The sequence below is a fragment of the Schistocerca serialis genome, chromosome 6, assembly GCF_023864345.2.
Source record: "Schistocerca serialis cubense isolate TAMUIC-IGC-003099 chromosome 6, iqSchSeri2.2, whole genome shotgun sequence".
Classification (NCBI taxonomy): domain Eukaryota; kingdom Metazoa; phylum Arthropoda; class Insecta; order Orthoptera; family Acrididae; genus Schistocerca; species Schistocerca serialis.
The window spans coordinates 376286183-376306078 of NC_064643.1; the positions used below are offsets into that span (position 1 = coordinate 376286183).

Consider the following 19896-nt stretch of genomic DNA (forward strand, 5'->3'; position numbering starts at 1 on the left):
GTGATCCAACTGATACTTCTTTTCTTCCAGTGATAATGGTTGTAATAATCAAAAGTGGTAGATACTAAAGTTGAATATGTACAGCTGATGGCTATAACAATGCTTTAAGTGAAATATTTAGTAAGTGTAGCAAGTTACCTACATAAAATAAGAACTGTTGTTTTTTGAAGCTGTGCATCAGAAATAGACTCAAACAATGCCTTTTACAAGCAGTGTACTGCCCTCAAGTATCAGCCACACCTCCTGTGTTGCAGAACTGTTATAAGTATGCAGTGCTCTGTAACATGTTTTAAACAATGTTCATAACGTTAAAATGGAATATTTAATTTGTTATCAAGGAAGAAGCCTCCCCAAAGATGGTGAAGATGGTGGATACTGCAATAGGGCAGTCAGTCACTGGGCAAATTTTAATACTGGCTAATTCTTCTGTGAAGCAGCTGCTACACAGCAACAAGCAAACATTAAAATGTTACCATAGCACACACATGTAGATCAAAGCAGGGGCACCTTGGTTGGCTTAATTGTTTTTCCTCTCTTTTTTTCAGTTCAATGAATTTAATTCTGTAATTCAGTATTTGAATAACAAAACTCTCTCATATTCGCCAGCTCATGGAATTTTCTCCAGCTTATTAACCAGAGAAGTGGTTTAGAATGTTGTCAGTGGCAGATAATGGAGGGAGATACTTCAACATAAAATGTTGTCATCTTGCTTTCCATGTTGTATTCTGGTCTCTCTGTTCATGGTTCAGTAGTTGTAATTAACTCTTGTCCTTTCACATAGTTATTGAAGTGCCTGTTCATTACGTCAGTATCTGTCATTCAAATTGGAAAATTCAAACAAAATAACAAGGTGGAAGAGAATGTTGTGGTGACTACTGCTCACATTATTGAAAGTCAAAGGCAAGGTTTATGAGCAAAGCATGTTCAACCTATGCCTCTAAAGATCCTTATAATAAACTGAGGCAAAATGAATATCACAGACTATAAATTGCCTTTATTTGCTTGCAGAGTCAAAGTATCAAAACTTTTACATACACAGTTACATAAAAATATGGAGGATATTTTAATTATCATATTGGTTGACATGGCACTTGTAGTCTGCAGATATTGATTTGAGTGAACACCTCACAATTAGTTAATGTGTAAAAATATAACTAATTATTTTTATCACGATTGTCAATGTTGCTGTTCTTGTCCTCAGTCTGAATCTGGTTTGATGCAGCTCTGTTTGCTAGTCTGTCCTGTGCAAGCTTCTTCATCTCTGCAGAATTACTGTAATCTACATCTTTCTGAATCTGTTTACTGTAGTCAAGCCTTAGCCTCCTCCTAGAATCCCCCCCCCCCCCCCCACACACACACACATTACCTTCATTATCAATTCAACAATTGCTTAATACTTGAGAATTTTGTTACATCAATCAATCCCTTTACTTAGTTTTGGTTGAACTGTTTGTTGCCTACATTTCACTTCTGTACAGGCTTATACTCCAGAAAAATGCCTTCAGAAAAGCTTCCCTAATGTTTACATTTATATTTTATGTTAACAGTAGTCTCTTTTTCAGAAATGCTTTTCTTGTTATTGCCATTCTGCATGTTATAACTCCTCTACTTTGTCCATTGTCACTTAATTTAATGTCCAAATAACAAAACTCTTCTACTATTTTTAATGTCTCAGTTCCTAATCTAATTCTATCCCTTTTTTTACTTTGGTTGATATTCATCTAGATATTACAGTGTCAGTGGCAAACCTCAAAGTTTTAATTTTGTCTACTGAACTATAATTCCATTTCCAAATTTCTTCTTTGTTTCCTTCACAAATTGTACAGTGTACTGATTGGCTAACATCATGAGTAGACTACAGCCTTTTCCCATGCCCTCCACAACTGCTACTTCCCTCTCATATCCTTTGAGTCTCATGGTGGTAGCGGCTGGTGTGGCCACAGCCATACAGTAGATCTCCTGTGCCTATACTGTGTGGAAACCACGTGAAGTGGGAGCAGAGGGTACTTCAATTGATTCTGTGTACATTTTGCAGATAACCTTTTGGTCCCTGTATTTGATCCCTGCAACCCTTAGAATTTCCCTCTTATCTTCATTTACTTCCTGTTTCTGAAAGTACTGATCCAAATTGGAGTAGTTTGCAAAAATTGGTGATTAATTTACAACTTGTTTATGGAACAAAATGTAAAATTATAATGGAGGATCAGTGGCACCAATTGTTTTAAAATTGAGTGCGGAACGTGACGAGGTTGTAGAAAGTCTCCCAAACTATTCAGAGTGTATGGAGAGTACTTGATTAACTCCTTAAGATATTGATTTTTTTTTTTCAAATTATGTTCCAAAAAATAGTATTTTTTTATTATTATAAAACTTTTATATTGAATGACATGACATACAGACATATAAATGCAGCTCTTAAAGTTCACAATAAAGAGCTGCAAATTTTTGGAGAGTACCATTAATAAAATTCCAAGTATACTCGTGCACTGGACTGTGACTGAATTATACTGAAACTTGAAGTCATTCTTTAGTTTCTATGAATCTAGGAAGTAAAACCATTTATTTCACAATGGTTACCTGTGAACAGAAGTCTTTGAGGAGTTGGGTGGTGTACGATGGCTGTATTTATCTCGGAGTACTGGTGAGCACTTGTCAGTCAGATGACGAACTGTTGCCACTTTCAGTCTCTATTGGAGAAACGTCATGTTCTTCTTCTTCGTTCAGGGAGGACATGAAAGGGCTTCCCAATGAAACTTCTGCACTATGGGTGAAACAACCTTGGCAACGTGTGGAGCCACCACACATCCTCCACAGAGTCCCGATCACACTCCATATGATTTCCACATTTTTATAGCCCTGAAGATTAAAAAGATACTTCTCCCCCATGTGCCTCTTTTGAGCAGTGCATTTGGTCCTGACTTCATTTTTATAGATGACAATGCACAACTTCACTGAACAGCGCAGATGGAGGAGCTCTCCGTATGAGAGGATATTCAGCGAATGGACAGGCCTGCCCATTTCCCCGATTTAAATCTCATTGAGCTTGTGTGGAACGTGTTGGGGGGACGTATTGCAACATGCCCACATGTCAATGACCATCCAACAGTTGTTAACCACACTGGTGGAGAAGTGGGATGCCCTGCCACAAGAACTCCTTACCAACCTTGTGGCCATTATGGGAGCACATGGCAGTGTATGCATTGCTCTCCATGGTGATCACACGCTCTATTAAGAACCATGTCCTGCCTTTTTTAATGTCTGGGGGTCATCATAAATAGTAGTGACTTCTGAGTAATTATTGTCTTTCAATAAAAGTTCATTTCCGTTTGTCTCATTGAGTAGTTCTTGTAGTTATCTTCTTTAGTTTACGGCAACATTTCTTTTTGTGTATGGTCCGAGTTCCATCGAGCAAAACATGTGAGCTAGTTTTGTCCTTAAGTTTTGCACACCAGTGTATTTTGAATGCTCATAAACTGTTTGTGTGTCATTTGTTTTCAAGGTAGTTTTAGTTGTATCTAATGTAATTTGAGCTACACAAAACTGATTTCAGACAATATTAGAACTTCTTCCTTCTTTTTGGAAAGCACACAGTCAATAAAAATGGGCATATGTTTAGAAGACAAAATTAATTTCATTGTCACCAGTGAGGACACATTATTGTATAGTCTAGTGTTGAAAATGTGTAATTTTTCACTGGATGCACCTACATTTCTAAAGACATTTGGATGTATTTAACCAGACTGTCCATCTTCATCCATGTGAATTCACAAATAATATAGGCCTGGCTCAACTTGTGTGTCAGAAAGAGTCAGCTGGGTCTGAACCCTGTGGGCTGAGGTACTAGGTTCACAGGTCGATGGTTCGATACTGTGTCATGGCAGGTAGTGCTCATCCAGGCAGACAACATCATGGTCAACAAGTAGAGGCAGTTTGATAACCCCGAGATGTTCTTCAGAAAACATGTCTTACATAGCACCAGACACCACTGCAGAACCCAGAGTGTAATGGCAGCTTGGAGAAGTTGGGTACCATATTTTCCCGTGACAAGCATATAGTTGTTGATTCAACAGTGACCACAGTGTTTATCACTGTTGTTTGTGAAGAAGTATAAACAAGGTCTAACCACTACCATTTCTGCATGATGCAATTTTTATGCTCTGCGTTACTGCCCCCCCCCCCCCCCCCCAACCCCTTCCTCCTCTACCTTCTACCTGTTTTCACTCAAGCTCCACTTCAGGTGCAAAGAGAAACAAAGCACAGTAAATTTGCAAATTTCCCCCAATTTACCAGAATGTTACGGAACAATATTGTGAAATCGACATGGTATTCGTTCGGTAACAGCTTTGCATCAGTATGCACACAAATGCTTTGTTCACTTAGTATCATGCACTACACTTGCAGATTCATTGATGTACTGCCTGTGGTGGTAAATCATAATTCCTTTAGCAGGTAATACCACAAGTCCAGTGAAGGAGAAAGCATGCATTGTTATGGCTGTGTGTAGAATCTTTCTTCAGCCCTGGTGTAAATTCAGTAACAAACATTCCATACTAATATGAATGTATTGTAAAGCTATGAACCATTCATGTTTTGTTCTAGCAACCAGTAACTAATTTTTTTTGGTTTACTCTTCAGTGTTTGTAGATTACTCAAGAATACCCGCCGTCCTATAATAACTTTAGAAGTGTTGCTTTCGTGTTCTTCAAGTTTCTTGACTTCCTAAGGCTTCAGCATAAACTTTAATCTTTTTGCAAATGTAAAAAAGTCTGATGTTGGTGGGCATATCCAGTTCTAACAGGGAAGCAATTTGCTAGCCATTCGCAATCTAATACACAAGGAGTCTTGAGCTCTTGTGACCTTTGAATTATATGTGGCTACCGCATATGTTAGAAGTGTATGTTAACTCTTATGCTAACTAATTCCGTAGTGATTCCACATTTCCTTTACTATCATGTATGCTAATTTTGTACGTCCCTTGGGAGCTGGGTGCATAGCCCACTATTTCATAAATTGGGGATCTTAATGAGCTGACGCAATTAGATAATTCGTTCTGAAAAAAGATTGGTGCCCAGGTCCACAGTGAGGGTGTTACAGCAGTTTGTGCTATAGTTTTGGCATGTTGAAATCTAATTGGCACTGTGATTTGTGCCATGCTTCCGTTTCCATAAACAGAATTCCTTTGTCATTGACAAACTCCACTTTTGGTGTGAACTGTTGACATTCTACTGCACATTTTGACTTGGCCCATCTTTGTTGCCTTGTGCATATCCAGGCCATTGTGTCACATCATAATCAAACCTGCTGACAGGCAGTGTGACTGGATGCGTCTTTGCACCAGCTGCCATTTGAATGTTGCATGGATGGTAATTACTCAGTGTGCTAATCCAGTTAGATAACACTGGAAATACCATAGGTCAGATTTAGATTGTCTATCTGTGGTGTATAATATTCTTCACCTCTGTTAAGTTGCCATGAGGTATAAGCTAGCAAATGCACTTGGTCCATCTATTTCCTGGCTTAAGGCACAATTCCCTCACCTTTTGTTGTCCAGTGAAATGTATCTCCTTTCCTCTACAAGTCCACAACTGGCTTGACAATTTTACAGCTTCTAATAGATGGAGATCTGGTCAAATTCCATCCCAGTTGATGATGTGCGAGTATCAAACTACTAGTGTGGAGCGACAGGTTTTGAGACTCAGTGGAGGCATTTTAGGATTTTGCACATTCGTATTTCACATCTGTCAGTGTCCTTAGAGAGCAAATGTAAGGACTCCAGAAAATAAGCTACACATTTGGTCCAATGCTAGACCATTGTGCAACAAGAGTGGCACATTGTCAGAAGAATGTACACATGCTGGGTTTTTCTGTGGTGTGGACAACAGGTGCATAAGAGTGAGTGATTAAAACGGCGCAGCAGGTGAAAACATACTCCAAAGTATGATTCTTGGCAAAATGTGTAAATCGCACACAGATTCATCGTGAACTTTTGAAGGTATATGGACCAAATTTAGTCACACTCAGCCATAGTGAAATGGTGCCAATAATTTGATCAGACCACACAGATGCTGATTGGAAAGTCCAGATCATGAACCACGTGATTTCGTGTCCCCCCCCCCCCCCCCCCCTCCCCCTCAAGCTGAAAAAACGTTGGGGCAAGGGAGATTGTCCAATGATCCGTATGTTCACACAGTGGTTGTCAAGTAGTCCTGTGACCAAGAAACAGATTTCTGACGTTGAGGAACTGAACATTTCGTAAAGCATTCCAACCATTGTTCACAGAGACTTTGTGATTATGTTGAAAAATAGTAGTTTCATGTATCTGTATCACTTTGGAGTGTAGTGCAGCATTAAATGAAAGTTATATGGTCTGCCATAATCATGTTTAACTTACTTTTTGAAATCTCCTTGTATATCATTCAGATTCATACACTCTGTGTTGTCCATGCATTAGTATGCTTAAAATGTTCACACATCACATGTAACTGATGGGTTCATTTTTTTTTTTTTTTTTTTTTTTTTGTAACCCAAAGGGCATTCTATAGTACTCAAAAAGTCCTGAAGTGATAGTAAATGTAGTTAATGGATGATTCTATTTGCATCTCAAGCCAATGATATCCACTGTATAAACTCATGATAGTAAAATACAAGCACTGCCCATATTGTCTAGGATCTCTGTAACCTCAGGTGTGTCTAAACAGCCCACTGGGTAAACTACACACTGGCACTAGTCCATGCAGTCACAAAGAATCAGTTTGTATTGGCTCCAGTCACACATTTCTTGGGTGAAGCCAACTGGTTTGCATTTTCCTCTATAATGCAATTACATGCAGTTTAATGATATCTTTCATTATTGATTTAAAGTGATGAGAAAAACAATAGGATTTCCAATAAAGGAGTAGCTAGTTTACAGTCACAGTTCAGTGATGTGTAAATGGAAGGCCTATCAAATTGGACCACTCAGACTGCTCCACTAATAGCATTAGAAAATTTCCTTCCTCTGTTTTCATGTTAGAAATGTGATAATGTGTCTTTAATTGTGATGGCATTGACAGGTTTTCCCAGTTGACTGCTTCAAGAGAGCTTCTCTCTCCTCCAATTATCTTTTATTACTCCCAGATTGACTTCCGGGATACCCCGAGATAAAAGTATCAACACTGATGGTTGCCATAAAATCATTATCGCCATGAGTGTATGATCTGTTGCACGACACATAAGACTGTCCACCTAATCCATTTTCCCATTTTATGACAAGAATTTTTCAACATATAATTTGTTGTTATATCCGAGCCACTGAAATACGTCACTTGACAGCTTATGTGTAGTTGGCTGTATTGCGACTGCAAGGTTTCAGTAGTTGCCACTGCACACGCCAACAGCTGATAGCTTTTAAAGTATGTTTTGTAAATGTAAGCTACAGTCAATGTGTATATAAGTCATTGCATAATAATGTATACATGTATGAATTTTTTTTAACAGTGGAGAAAAAGTGTTTGATAGTATATAAAACTGTGAAATAAAAACAATCCCCAAAGTTAATGACAATGTGTACGAGAAGTTGCTACAAATTGTTACTATAATGGCTGCATATAAAACATCATACAATAATGTAAACCTGAGCATACTAAATAACACACTGTCCACAATCGTATAACTAAATAAAAAAAAGATACACAGCCTACTCAATTGCAGAGAGAAAGAAATAATTCTGTATACATTTACACCCACCTATTTACGATGTCAGTGGCGCAATTACGTGCAGTTCTCTTTCACCATCATTGAAATTGGCGCCAAAATCATTGTCATCACCATTAACAGAAATCATTAATTGTTCATTCTCATGTGTAATTCTGTCTATAGTCTGTGCTTCTCTGATAAGCTTACCAACGTGGTCTGCTTTCTTCTTCTAAGGCGTGGTGTCTACAGTAGCAAGACCTTCATGTAGCAGTCTTTCCACTTGTTTTGTTATAAAAGACTTGTGGCATAGTCCTATCAATTCAGGCAGGCTAGGAAAAAATCTTACCTTCGCAGTCTCGGATATTATTGAATTTAGCCTATGTTAAAATGAAGGACTAAGTAAGGAACATGTATTTTTTTGTTTTCTCCAAAAAAATTTCTTCTCCAAGATGCAGCCCTCGAAAGATGACACTGCACACACTGTCTTGAAGATGCAAATTTTGGAAAAAAATTTAAAATCTCTGGACCAGTTCTAGATATTTTATTTATTTATTTATTTTTGGTTTGGAAGATAATTGATTTATGATAACAAATAAATCCTCCATTTGGACTTATCTGTCAAAGTTCTTTTACTATAGCATTCTGAACTTTTTTTATAATTTAAGGAGAATTTTTTTTTTTAAATGCCAATCATTAAATTTTGATTTTTTTTTCTGTTGAGTAGTACCACATAGTTCTACATTCCCTGAAAAGGAGAGCTCCCACTGTTAGGTTGAACAGGTTTTATAAACAATTGAAATTTTTGCCATACATAAAGCCTGTTTTATTACCACATTATCACATAACAGGCTCATAAAAATCAAAACGTAGCCTTATTGAACATAATTTTAGTTTTGAAAGATGAGTAAGAGACTCATTCTTCAAGCATTTTAAATGGTTCCAAAATGTGAGTGAAAGTTCCAAAAATTTGAAGGTTTCAATTTATACAACTTGTGTGCACTCTGTTTTGTACTGAAATTAGCCTGTCTTTTCTATGAACTAAAAATGTGTTCCACTGCTCCAGTATCTTCCGTTGATATAGAGTGACGCTTTCCTATTGAACCAATAGGAACTGGAGCACATACAAGCTTCAAAACATTGTGAACAGGAAGTGAACACTGATGTCGTTGTTGCTGTCCTTCAGCTGCAAACCTATGTCCAGCGGCTAGTCCGTGTGGTAGCATAAAGTCCACTACAATTTCGTTTAACTCATAACTGGTGTCTATAATCTCTGCAATGCACCATTCACAGTCATACAAACACGCCACAAACATCCCTCTTCTCAGTTTGTGAATCTGAATATTGTACTACTTTTTCTGAGGTGTTGGCCGAACGAACGAAATTTCTTCTTGCTCTTTAAAGTGCGTGCAATATGAGTTCGCCCATCACTTTGGGTCCAAAAATGTGTCTTCTGAATTCCTTTCACAGGAGTAGTTTGTTTGGACCATTCTTCTTTTTTCTGCTTATGGAATTCTTCGATTTCCTCTTTGGACAAAATAATGAGGGCTATGGATGTGTAAGATTTCATGACTATCATAAAACGCTCAGCATTCTGAATCGCAGCTGTATTTGGTCTGGAAAGATTATGTTATGTAGCATGGTGCTTCAGCAGACCTCCTACACCATCACAAGGCCCCTTCCCGTGACCAGTATCATGGTATTCCCAGTCAGTTGGCACAAGTGACATGTTCAATTCAAACAGCTGGTAACAATTTTTAAAATGACTAGGAGCACCATCACAAATAATGATGATCTTCTCATCCCCTGTTTACAGTTGAAGAATTTTGTGCGTTGCTAGCAAAGCATGTGCTGAGTCATGTCCTGTGCCATCATTTATACCTGCAATACTTATGGTCTTGTTTTGAAAATATGTCACTCCTGTAAAAATTGAAACCTGATCATTACTCCAATGACACCCTTGTACTTCTTGTGGGAGAAATGCAGACTATTTCTCAGCAAAATCACAGTGAAGCACTAAACATAGTTCTTCAGCCTGTACACACCCTTTTGCTTCTGCAGCGTGGTGGTGCTGCAATTTTTTCAGATGCTGGTGTGTTACTGCTTTCACTGCCAATTTACCAAGTTCATCAATGAAACTGTCAAAGTCGACAGTTTTCTTAATTAGTTTATTTTCCTCCCATGTTGCATATGTAATTTGTGCAGAGTTATCTGCTATGTCTTCCAGGCCAAATATCTGTAAAGGCAGTCCTCCCTTTCCAAGGCAGTCACCACATTCTTGAAACAAACAAGTCTGTCACTTTACGTCACAGGCTACTAATGACTTCACCTGCCGAACCAAGGTGTCACATGTCACATGCTCCAGTAATTTCTTCAAAGTTACCACACAAAGTTCAAAATTCGTGCAGTACACACATAAACAGACATCTCTAGGTAGGTGTGGAACTACCCACTTAGATCGTAGTGCATAAGATTTTGATCTTATGTGAAGTCGTACAGTTGCTCTTATAAATTGCAAAAGTTTCTGTAATACTGCGAGTCATGCACCTCTTCACTTTCCCAACTTTTTTGTCCTTCAACTATTACAGTTAAAGTGTCTTTTTTTGCTGGCACTCTGGCGAGAACAGTCCCATTTACCTTCCAGACAAAATGACTGCACTAGTTGCTTCTACAGGATGACCATAATAGGGACTGGTCTTCCAAAGACTCCTTTTGCAGACCTCACATTTCTTAATTTGTCTACGATGTACTTTGATACTGATGGAAAGTGGTTCAAAATTGTTTTCTTTGAAAATGTCTCAGAAATAATAGTTAAAACTTGCACCTTTTCACTGTAGGATGCACAGTATTCAACAACTGGATTGATATTTGTGAAAAATTCATGGCAAGAGGTGCAAGGGTGCTTTGGTTCATTTTCTTCTGAAGATGGAATATCTACTTTGAAGAGTGTGGTCAGTTTTGCTGTAGTATATTCATCCGTAGCTTTAGTAATTTCTCTGCACTTTCTTGATGCATAGAGCTTATGACTCGACTTCACTGACCACGGTTTCTTAACAGGACTAACGGCTACCTCTGTAGTTGACTGATTCAGGGTATTTAATCTACATCATCTCCACTGTGGGAGGCTTCACCTTGTTCAGATACTATCATTATCATTATACTCTGTCAAAACATTTAGAACACAAAAAGTCGTCATTGTAAACATCTTCACTTTGAAAAATTCTTCAGATGAGAACACTTATTCCCAACCTGAACAAAGTCTGTTTTTTTGTTTGCAAACAGTCCTTTTACAAAACACACAGCAACTGTGTCAACTGGCAACTTCCTCATGAAAACACAGAACTCACTGGATGGTATCAAATTTCTAAGAAGCCTCTTCAGTAAACAAATTAGCACTGAACAACAACTATACGGAAACCTGCAATCAACAACCACGACAAAGAAACTGACAAGAAACTGTATATAGTGTAAGTAATATCTGCAACAATGAAAGTGAAAAGAAATATCTGCAACAATGAAAGTGAAAAGAAATAACTGCAACAAAAAAGTGATAAGAAATAACTGCAATAAAGACAATAGAAATAAACATTGTAACAAAGAAATTAGTAAGAAACAACTTCAGTGAAGACATACATTACCCTTGGAAAAAAAAAAATTTAAAGAAAACCTGTCCAACTTAAAAGTGGAGCTCTCATTTACAGAGAATATAGTACTCCATGGTACTAATCAACAGGAAAAAATCTAACTTTTCTGGATTGGCATTTTTGAAAAAAAAAATTTTTTTCCTGCAAATTATAAAAAAAATTTCAAAAGGCAACAGTAAAAGAACTTTGACAGATACCATTGTAATCATTAAGCAATTATCTTTCAAATAATAAAAACTCCAACAAAATATCTAGAACTGTTAACAGACATACAGCATTAAAAAAAAAAATCCGAAATTCCCATCTTCAAAATGGTGTTCACAGTGTCCTCTTTGGAGGCCTGTATCTTGGGGTAGGAATTTTTTTTTTGGAGAAAACAAGAAAATACATATTTCTTACTTACTCCTAAATTTTAACATATGCTAAATTCAATAACATCCGATACTATGAAAGTGTAACCCCCGTGCCTGAAGTGATACGGATTATGCCTTGTTATTATTTCGAATGTAAGGCTTGACATCATTCCTAACCAGTTCAGTTGGGGTAAAATGTCACTGATAAGGCAGTAGCCTGATTACGATATGACCCTGCTCCCTTGCAGTTTCATCTGCAACAGGCTTATTTTGTTTTACAAGTGAATATAACAGCAGCTTTGTTACGCTCATGGCTGCAGCAGTGCCTCTCATCTGCAACCACTGCACAGAATTTATTTGAGGTCACTAGTTCAAGTTTTGCTAAAATCACAGAATGGTAAGGTGCATTATCCATTACAAACACTTTTGTAACACTAAGCTGTTTTAAACCACTGCAGAAATCATGGGTGGTCCACACCGTCATGGCAGTCACCGGTTTTTCTCGATTGAAAAGCTTAAAGTCCTTCATGCACAAAAGATTTGAAAAACTTGCTGCTTCTCCAGCATTGTCCCAGGTTTCATATAACTGTGTAATTGAATGTATATCCTTTTTCTGCAATTTTATTTAAGGGAACATTATGAGCTGCAACAACACGAGCTTTTTTTGAGCAACAGTTTTTGCCTGTCTAACTGTCTAAAATGGAAGCCAATACTTTTTAACACATTTTTAATTGATGTTTTCATACCCGAGAAAAGTTCACATTCTTTTAAAGAAATTAGAAATTTGCTTTTGCTGGTTGATCTTTCCTATTATAATATCCAAACGTACCAATAAACTGCATCAGTTTATTAATCAAAATTTGTAACTGAATGAGGCTGCTTTTTTTTTCTATCCAGTAGTCCTTAAAAATACACTGTTTTATCCACAAGGGTATTTGCTCCACACGGTTTACTTCAAAATCTTGCAAGTCTTGAAGTAGCACCCCTTTACTTGTAACAGTTGTTTGACTGAATCCTGGAGTTTTCAAGGTAAATTCTAAAACTTTTATCAGCAGGTATCGATACATGCCCATGAACAGAAACAAATTCTTTTTCTTGCTCATAAAACTTATACGCTGTTCATAGCAATTCCAAAGCCGGATTATTTAATGGTACTCTACAATGCAACAAGTTGTCACTTGGTGAACAATGTCATTTTTGTGACATTCTTCAGTAAACAGAAACTGTAGTCTAGGCAGTAACACAGCATAACTATATAGAAGCAGGTAGTCGCACATTAACACACAATGTTTACACAGAAGCTGGCAACATGGTAGTGTTGGTGCTGGAACCAGCTTTTGTTGCTGTGCTGTAATTAGTTCAGAATACGCAGCACATCGAGATCCTTGTTTGTTCGTCAATCATACTTCCAATTTTACGGCACTTGTAGAGTGATTTGAAGCAACATGTTTCAGTGGCCCAGGTACAGGTAGTTCCATTCTGCCATCCACCCATAGTATTTATCCTATTCCTTTTAGAATCCAATCATGGAAATTGGGCCTAAATGACCATGTATGTGGATTATTTGGCTCACCATTGTCTCTGGTAGTGCTTTTTGACACTTTGTTAATTTTGGCCACATAACCCTCAATCTCCACAGTATGCCACATGGTCAGTTACGACATAGTGTGCCCATAGAAACTCTGGAGAATTCCCTTCTGCAAGTTTATAAATCTTCTAATGCTGAACTTATTATGGACTTACTGGTACTTCCAATTGCATGCAATTTGCATTGTGGTAGACCCTTACAATCGGCTCCATGTATTCTATGACAAAGTATGGGCACTTATGATACTGAGTTCAAGAACAATTTACATTCTTGCCCTTTAGTAATACAGAATTATGCTGCCCCTTTAGTAATACGGAATTATGCTGCTGTAGTTCACAGTGGTAGCTACATTTATGGGTAGTGCTGGCCTGCGTGCCAGTTTAGAAAAATGTGTGATCACAAGCTGCTCTAAAATTGTAGCAGAAAGAGTGCTTAAACTAGACTGCAGTGTGTACTAAAGACATTGTTGATATGCTGCTGCCAGCAGTGAAAAGTGTTCGTATTGTTGAACGTTTCCCCCACCGTGCACAAACAGCTGATGACATCACAATAAATCATTGTCCCTTGTTATGCAAAACATCGCTCGTTAAGTGAGAGTCATTTTTTTTATAATTTGTTTTTCTCATCATGCAAATTGCATGTTTCAGGGAGGTGCTCGTTAAATGAAGTTCCACTGTACTGTGTTCCCTCTGTGTGTGCCTTGTGTACTTACCTCTGTTGCATACTCTTTCTTAACCTGGAATGCTTTACAGCTTTGATTTCTGCCAAAGCTGGAGTGGTGAATTTGTGACCTGTAGTATCTTTGGGAATTCAGATCTTACTGTGTGGGACAAGTCTGCTGGTAGGCCTTAAAAGGAAAAAAGTCAAGAATTCCTTGTCCTGCTTCGTGCGTGATAGCTGTGCTTAACATTATCAGCACTGGTCGAGTTTCCTGGCATCATATAGAAATTCTGTGATCCCTGTAATGTTCCTTAACTCCTCCTGATAGTACCGACATTTGCTTTTAGATCTGTAATACTGCCCTTCATGTAACTGTAACAGTAACTTTTGTCGACGAGAGAGGAGGAACATCCAAACACCATCTGCTAGGTTAAAAGGAGCCATGCACTTGAGCTAATCATTGCTCCAATGCAGCTGCCAGTTTCAAATTAAAGGAAAAAAATATAAACTTGCTCCTCAGGCTTAAGTTACATATTTAACTACTAAAGTTACGGCCTCCCCCCAATGCTGATGCAGCTGTTTAGTTACCTCAGTATAACTCAGTTTTGCATGGTGCAATACTTATCCTCTGGGGCACTTCAAAGTATTGGATGGACTACCTTCACTCAAGCAGGAAGTAATCATTTTTTTAAAATTATTCATTATCTGTTTATCAAAAAATAATGAAGTATAAAAAGCATTTGGAACTGATGATGAATTGTGTTTTTTGTATATATTTCCAAAATTAAATCACCTGTTTTTTTTTTTGTTAACAAAAAGTTTGTGACCATAGACGTAAATTAAAGGAAACTTCTCTATGAAAAGTTGTACTGTTGTATTATTTCAAAATTCTATGTGGTATTCAGTTTTTAAGAAAAGCTTCTCTTTCAGGTTGTGCTTGTTACTGATGGCAGCCCTGGTGTAGGACCATTGTCCTTGAAGCATTCACTGAGCACTTTGGGACAACGAGATTTTGCTACACCGTTCCCGTTGCCGTTTTCGTTTCCATGTAAACTGAGTGTAATGTGCATTGCTCCGCCTGATGATCCATCATTACAGTTAGGCCTTCCTCTGTATAGTCGTCTTGTTGAATTGGCAGGCCTTGATAGCTGTGTTCATGTACCTGAAGCAGCACTTACTATCTCTTCAGTTCAGGCAATGTTCCAGAAACTGGCAGAGGCAAATTTTGCATCCTTTCAGGGCACACTGAAGTGTGGCAATTTGGGTTCCCGCATTATTCTCTCACCTGCCCCTCAGGTATGACATAATCTTACATTAAGTAGGTCTACATTGATCATTATTTTTATCTTGTGTGTATACACAAAAGCAAACTTAAACTATAAGAAATGTGCAGCTCAAATCCTTAGACATATTAACTGTAATTCTATAGTTATAATGAAAACAATAATGTCTATTGTGAAATGCAGGTAAAAATTGTCAAGCATTTGGACAGCAGCTTCTGGAGATATTGATTTTCAGTATAATATTAATTGTACTAATAACTTACCGTGTGATTTACTGGACATGAAGATCAGAGTACAAAAAAGACCATGAATATTAAAATTATGGAACTGCAAGCTATACAGAAGCATGAGCGTTAACACGGTAACAGCTGTAACACTGACCATGCAAAAAATGAGAGCCAATGTAAAAAAAGCAAGAAATTGCTTGAAAATATTTTTGTTAACCAGATGGGTAATGAAAAGCTTTACTACTTTGTAGCTTCAGCTCACAGAGTGATAAAATTGTCTCAGTTATTGCAGCACTGTAACTACACTGAAAAATTTTATATGTCACTACCATAGAATGCACCTGTAACATGTCAAAAAGACACTTCAGTCTTGAACTCATCGTGACTGAAAGTTTTGCCTTTTTTCTTGGTTGCATTTGAGGTTAAAAACGATATGGAGATACCAGTTGTAAATTTTGAACTGCATAGGGGATTGTTTGACACTTTTCACTGGACACTTGTGAACAACCCTCTGATGACATTTTTCACAAACCCCAGTGCTGGTTCTGACCAGTTGAACAGAAAAATTTATCATGATCTTCCCTATTATTTTATAAGGAGAATTTTTTGTGTTTGTCCATAGCTAATATACGAGGGTTGCCCAGAAAGTAATGCACCACATTTTTTTTCTTCGACAATTCTTTATTGAACATAATGAGAATTACACACTTGAAAGAATGATGTTTTATCGACACACCCTATTTTTCCAGTCTCCATCCCATTATATGGCCTTCGACCAGTGCGAAACGAGGGCATGTATGTCCAGTTGGTACCAATCCTTGTTCTGATGGTGGAGCCAGCGCTTTACTGTGCGAATCACCTCCTCATCGTCCTCAAAATTTGTTCCACGAATGGCATCCTTGAATCGCCAAAAAAAGTGGAAGATTCAGTGCTGAGCATGTCAGGTGTGACAGCCGTGGTTGGTCTCCCCAACTGCTGCAAATCGTGGAGCTCTGCCGAACTGCCTTCTGATGACCTCACCTTCCGTGCCCAGCGACTAATTGTTCTTCTGTCGACAGCAGATGCTCCATAGACTTTACACAAGTGTTTGTGAATATTCCCCACAGTTTCTTTTTCTACAGTGAGAAATTCAATGAGGGCGTGTTGCTTCATCACATATAGATGCCATTTTGAAACTCTTCTGCAGCTACGCTAGCTGTTGAATGTGACGGAAACTTGGCTCACTCACTCAGGAGACTTCAAATAATACATATGTAACGTTTCACATTTGTAGCATTGTTTTTGGCTGAGAAAATAAGGGGGTGCATGACTTTCTGGGCAACCGTTGTAGTACAAGAGGTGTTCAATAAGTAATGCAACACATTTTTTTCTGCAAGCAGGTTGGTGTTATTCAGGATTCCAATAATCATATTATTCCCCACCCTTTTGTCTACAAAACCCTATTTTTCAACATAATCTCTAGTCAGTGCAAAGGCCTTATGACACCTTACTGCGATGCACTATGAAGGGAGATATCAAACTCCCTCAGAATCCTTGAAGACTGTCACCATGACTTTACCAGCTGAAGGTGTGGCTTTGAAATTTTTCTTTGGAGGAGACGGTTCGGGGTCACCCTATGGATTGCTGTTTTGTTTCTGGTTAGGAGTGATGAACCCACGTTTCATCGCTGCGAAGATGTTTGACAAAGAATTATCTCGATGAGCCTCGTAATGCACAAGCAATTCTGCATGAGTGGTCCTTCGTTGCTTTTTATGATCTTCTGTTAGGCATGAGGAATCCAGTGAGTGAATCCTGTAAGTACCACAGCTGGTGGATGTGTATGTCAATACTATCAACAGAAATGTCCAGTCGTACAGCGAGGTGTTGCTTTGTGATTCGTCAATCACCTCACATTAGTGTGTCCACACATTCCAACATTGCAGGAGTCAAAGCTGTGTGGGACCGGCTGGCACATGGGAGAGTGGACAGGCTTGCACGACCTTGTCGTGATGATGATAGATGCCGTGCACAATGACTCGCCATGCTTTTGTTCAATGCCAAGTCTCCAAAGACATTCTGCAAGTGCCTATGAAGACCTGTGATGCTCTGGTTTTCCACCAAGAGAAACTAAGTGACGATTCTCTGCTTGGAATGCACCTCTATTACAGGTGCTATTTTGAAAACTATGCGTAGAACCACCACCTATCAAACCTTCATGAAACTATAGAGTCTGAAGTGGGAATATTATCACTTAAGCCCTTCAACAAATTATGCATTTTTTCCACCGAAATTAGTCGAGGAAAAATAATGTGTTGCATTGCTTATTGAACATCCCACGTATATTCTTTTTTGGGGGGGTGGGGGTGACAGTTAACAGCTGCACTGCTTTATTTCTTTGTTCATTACTAGTTTTGGGGTAACAGTTCCATTTCAAGTGCTCATTCTCATTCAAATCAGTCACACTGTCATGCCATGTTACAGCATGATATCTTGTCTGAATTGAACAAGAGTGAGCAATTCAGAGAATGATCTGTGCTCCCTGAACTATTAGTGAAAAAAGGTTGCTGTGGAACATGTAGTTCCATGGCACAGAGGAATCAAAATTTATCAGAGAGACATGAAATCAGAAAGAAGAAGGCCTTACGTCTCACAACACAAAAGCTGCTTTCTTGTTGAAATTCAGGTTTTGAAATCTTTTGGTGCTCTTGACAATGTTGTTGGTTCTTGAGGCTCTTAAACAGACACAATTTACTTTTGAGTTGGGAACTCAAACCCACACATCATGTCTGGTATGAGCTGAAACTAGTGTAATCATTATGTCACATTGCCAAACGACTATGAGGGGGATGGGGAAGGCTGAAGATTAAGTTCAATGTTGTGAACACATGCATACCTTTGCAATTGAGACTCAAATTTCGCTGTGTCATTAAGAGGCCCATTGAGTATTTTATTAGTCTTAAGAGACCAGAAACAATCCAGTCATTAAAAAGTTTTTATGAAGACAGGGGAATATGAAGTGGCCATGCGAACTGCTCAACCACACAAACAAGCTGTTTAACTGATAGGTGATTGGAATTGAGTTTTGAGAGAGGAACAGAATTGAACAGGTTCAACAATAAACTTTTGAAATTTGGAGCTAGTGAGAGAGAGTTTTGGGGTTAAAAAGGAAAGAAGATATACAAATGGTGGTGCTGTCAAAGTTCATTACTGCTGTAAAAATGTAATTTGTGATATTTCCTGTAAATTTGAAATTAACAGAGTTTTGGGTATTTCACTGCTTGGTCCCTTCTCAGTTGAATCAAACACAATTTAGAATTGAAATTACTTGGGATGAACGGAAAAATTCAACAAATTCTATTCTTATTCCACATCTTTGTTTAGCCTGAAGGTCACTCTCACAGTTCTTTTTTAACTAAAACTTTTTTTGGCCTCTTTGGGTACATCCTCTATGTGCTACTGCAATTGAATATCCTGTCTAAACCACTGTTGGTGTGAAGATGTGCCATTTGATTGTGAACTGCAGAAAATTTTGTCTTTATATGTGGGAGCTAATACTCTAAGTGTTTAGTTGGCCCAGTTTTCAAGGGAAAGCAACAAAAGACTGCCAGTTCGTAATTCTAAAATTGAGAGTTCCTTACCTTGTGTCATGCTACCTTGTTTATCTCCATGGTCCAAGCTACTAATTGCTGTGCTAGTTCTCTCTTGTGTTGCTAAAAACTGTAATACCTCGTACGTATGCTTTTTTCCCCTACAGCCTTTCAATAAAGCTACTGATTTTGAGTATATCAAAAGGAATATATCAGATACTATTGAAGTATGCGGATTTATTGATGTTGCTGATGTTGGAAGCCCTATGGCTATTTCACGTCATCTGGTGCTACCTCATGGTTCAGGGAAAATGGAGGAGGCAGATGGTTCGTTATTGTTTACTTGTAAGATACAGATACCAGTTTCAAAAATAAAAAATAATAAAATAAAAATATTTTAAATATTTTTTTAGGTATTTCCTCTGTCATGAAGTCAGAAGGAGACTCTGATGATGATTCAGGTGTAGATGAAGGAAAAGTCGCCTCATTTTGTGTACTACTTCACGGTGCACTTAAAGTGGAAAACATGGCTGCCTTGTGTCTTTTAGCCAAGGACTGGTTTGGCTTTGTTTACTCTTGGGCTGACAGCAAGAAGAAATCAAATTTAATGTTAACAGTGTTGGAACCTGGAACGAATGTTGTGCCATGGCTGGGAAATTTAAATAACTTAGGTTCTTTGGAAGATTTTCGCGCAGTGAATGGTGAGGAAGATCCGCCACCACAGTTTCCAGTTCGTCCTCTAGAAAAAAGAAGTTACTCACAAAATTGTGTGGTTTGGATAAGGCAGGCAGGATTACAGTCTGATATACAAAAGATCTTGCGGCATGCTCGCAAACTTCCAGACAAAACACAACAGTTTTATAAGGTGTGTAATGAATTAGTTTTGTGCATTTTATTTAAATAG

The 19896-nt window shown here is 38.1% G+C and overlaps 1 protein-coding gene across 5 annotated transcripts in view; it reads left to right on the forward strand.

Annotated features, from left to right (window-relative positions):
* The window catches only part of LOC126485092 (integrator complex subunit 14), a 79968-nt gene that overhangs the window by 59580 nt on the left and 492 nt on the right, over window positions 1-19896 (forward strand). For all 5 annotated transcript variants that reach the window (XM_050108703.1, XM_050108704.1, XM_050108707.1 and 2 more), the window contains 3 exons: window positions 14847-15212; window positions 19160-19319; window positions 19406-19857. In XM_050108703.1, the coding sequence (XP_049964660.1) occupies window positions 14847-15212; window positions 19160-19319; window positions 19406-19857 (978 nt within the window). The remainder of the gene's footprint in view (window positions 1-14846; window positions 15213-19159; window positions 19320-19405; window positions 19858-19896) is intronic.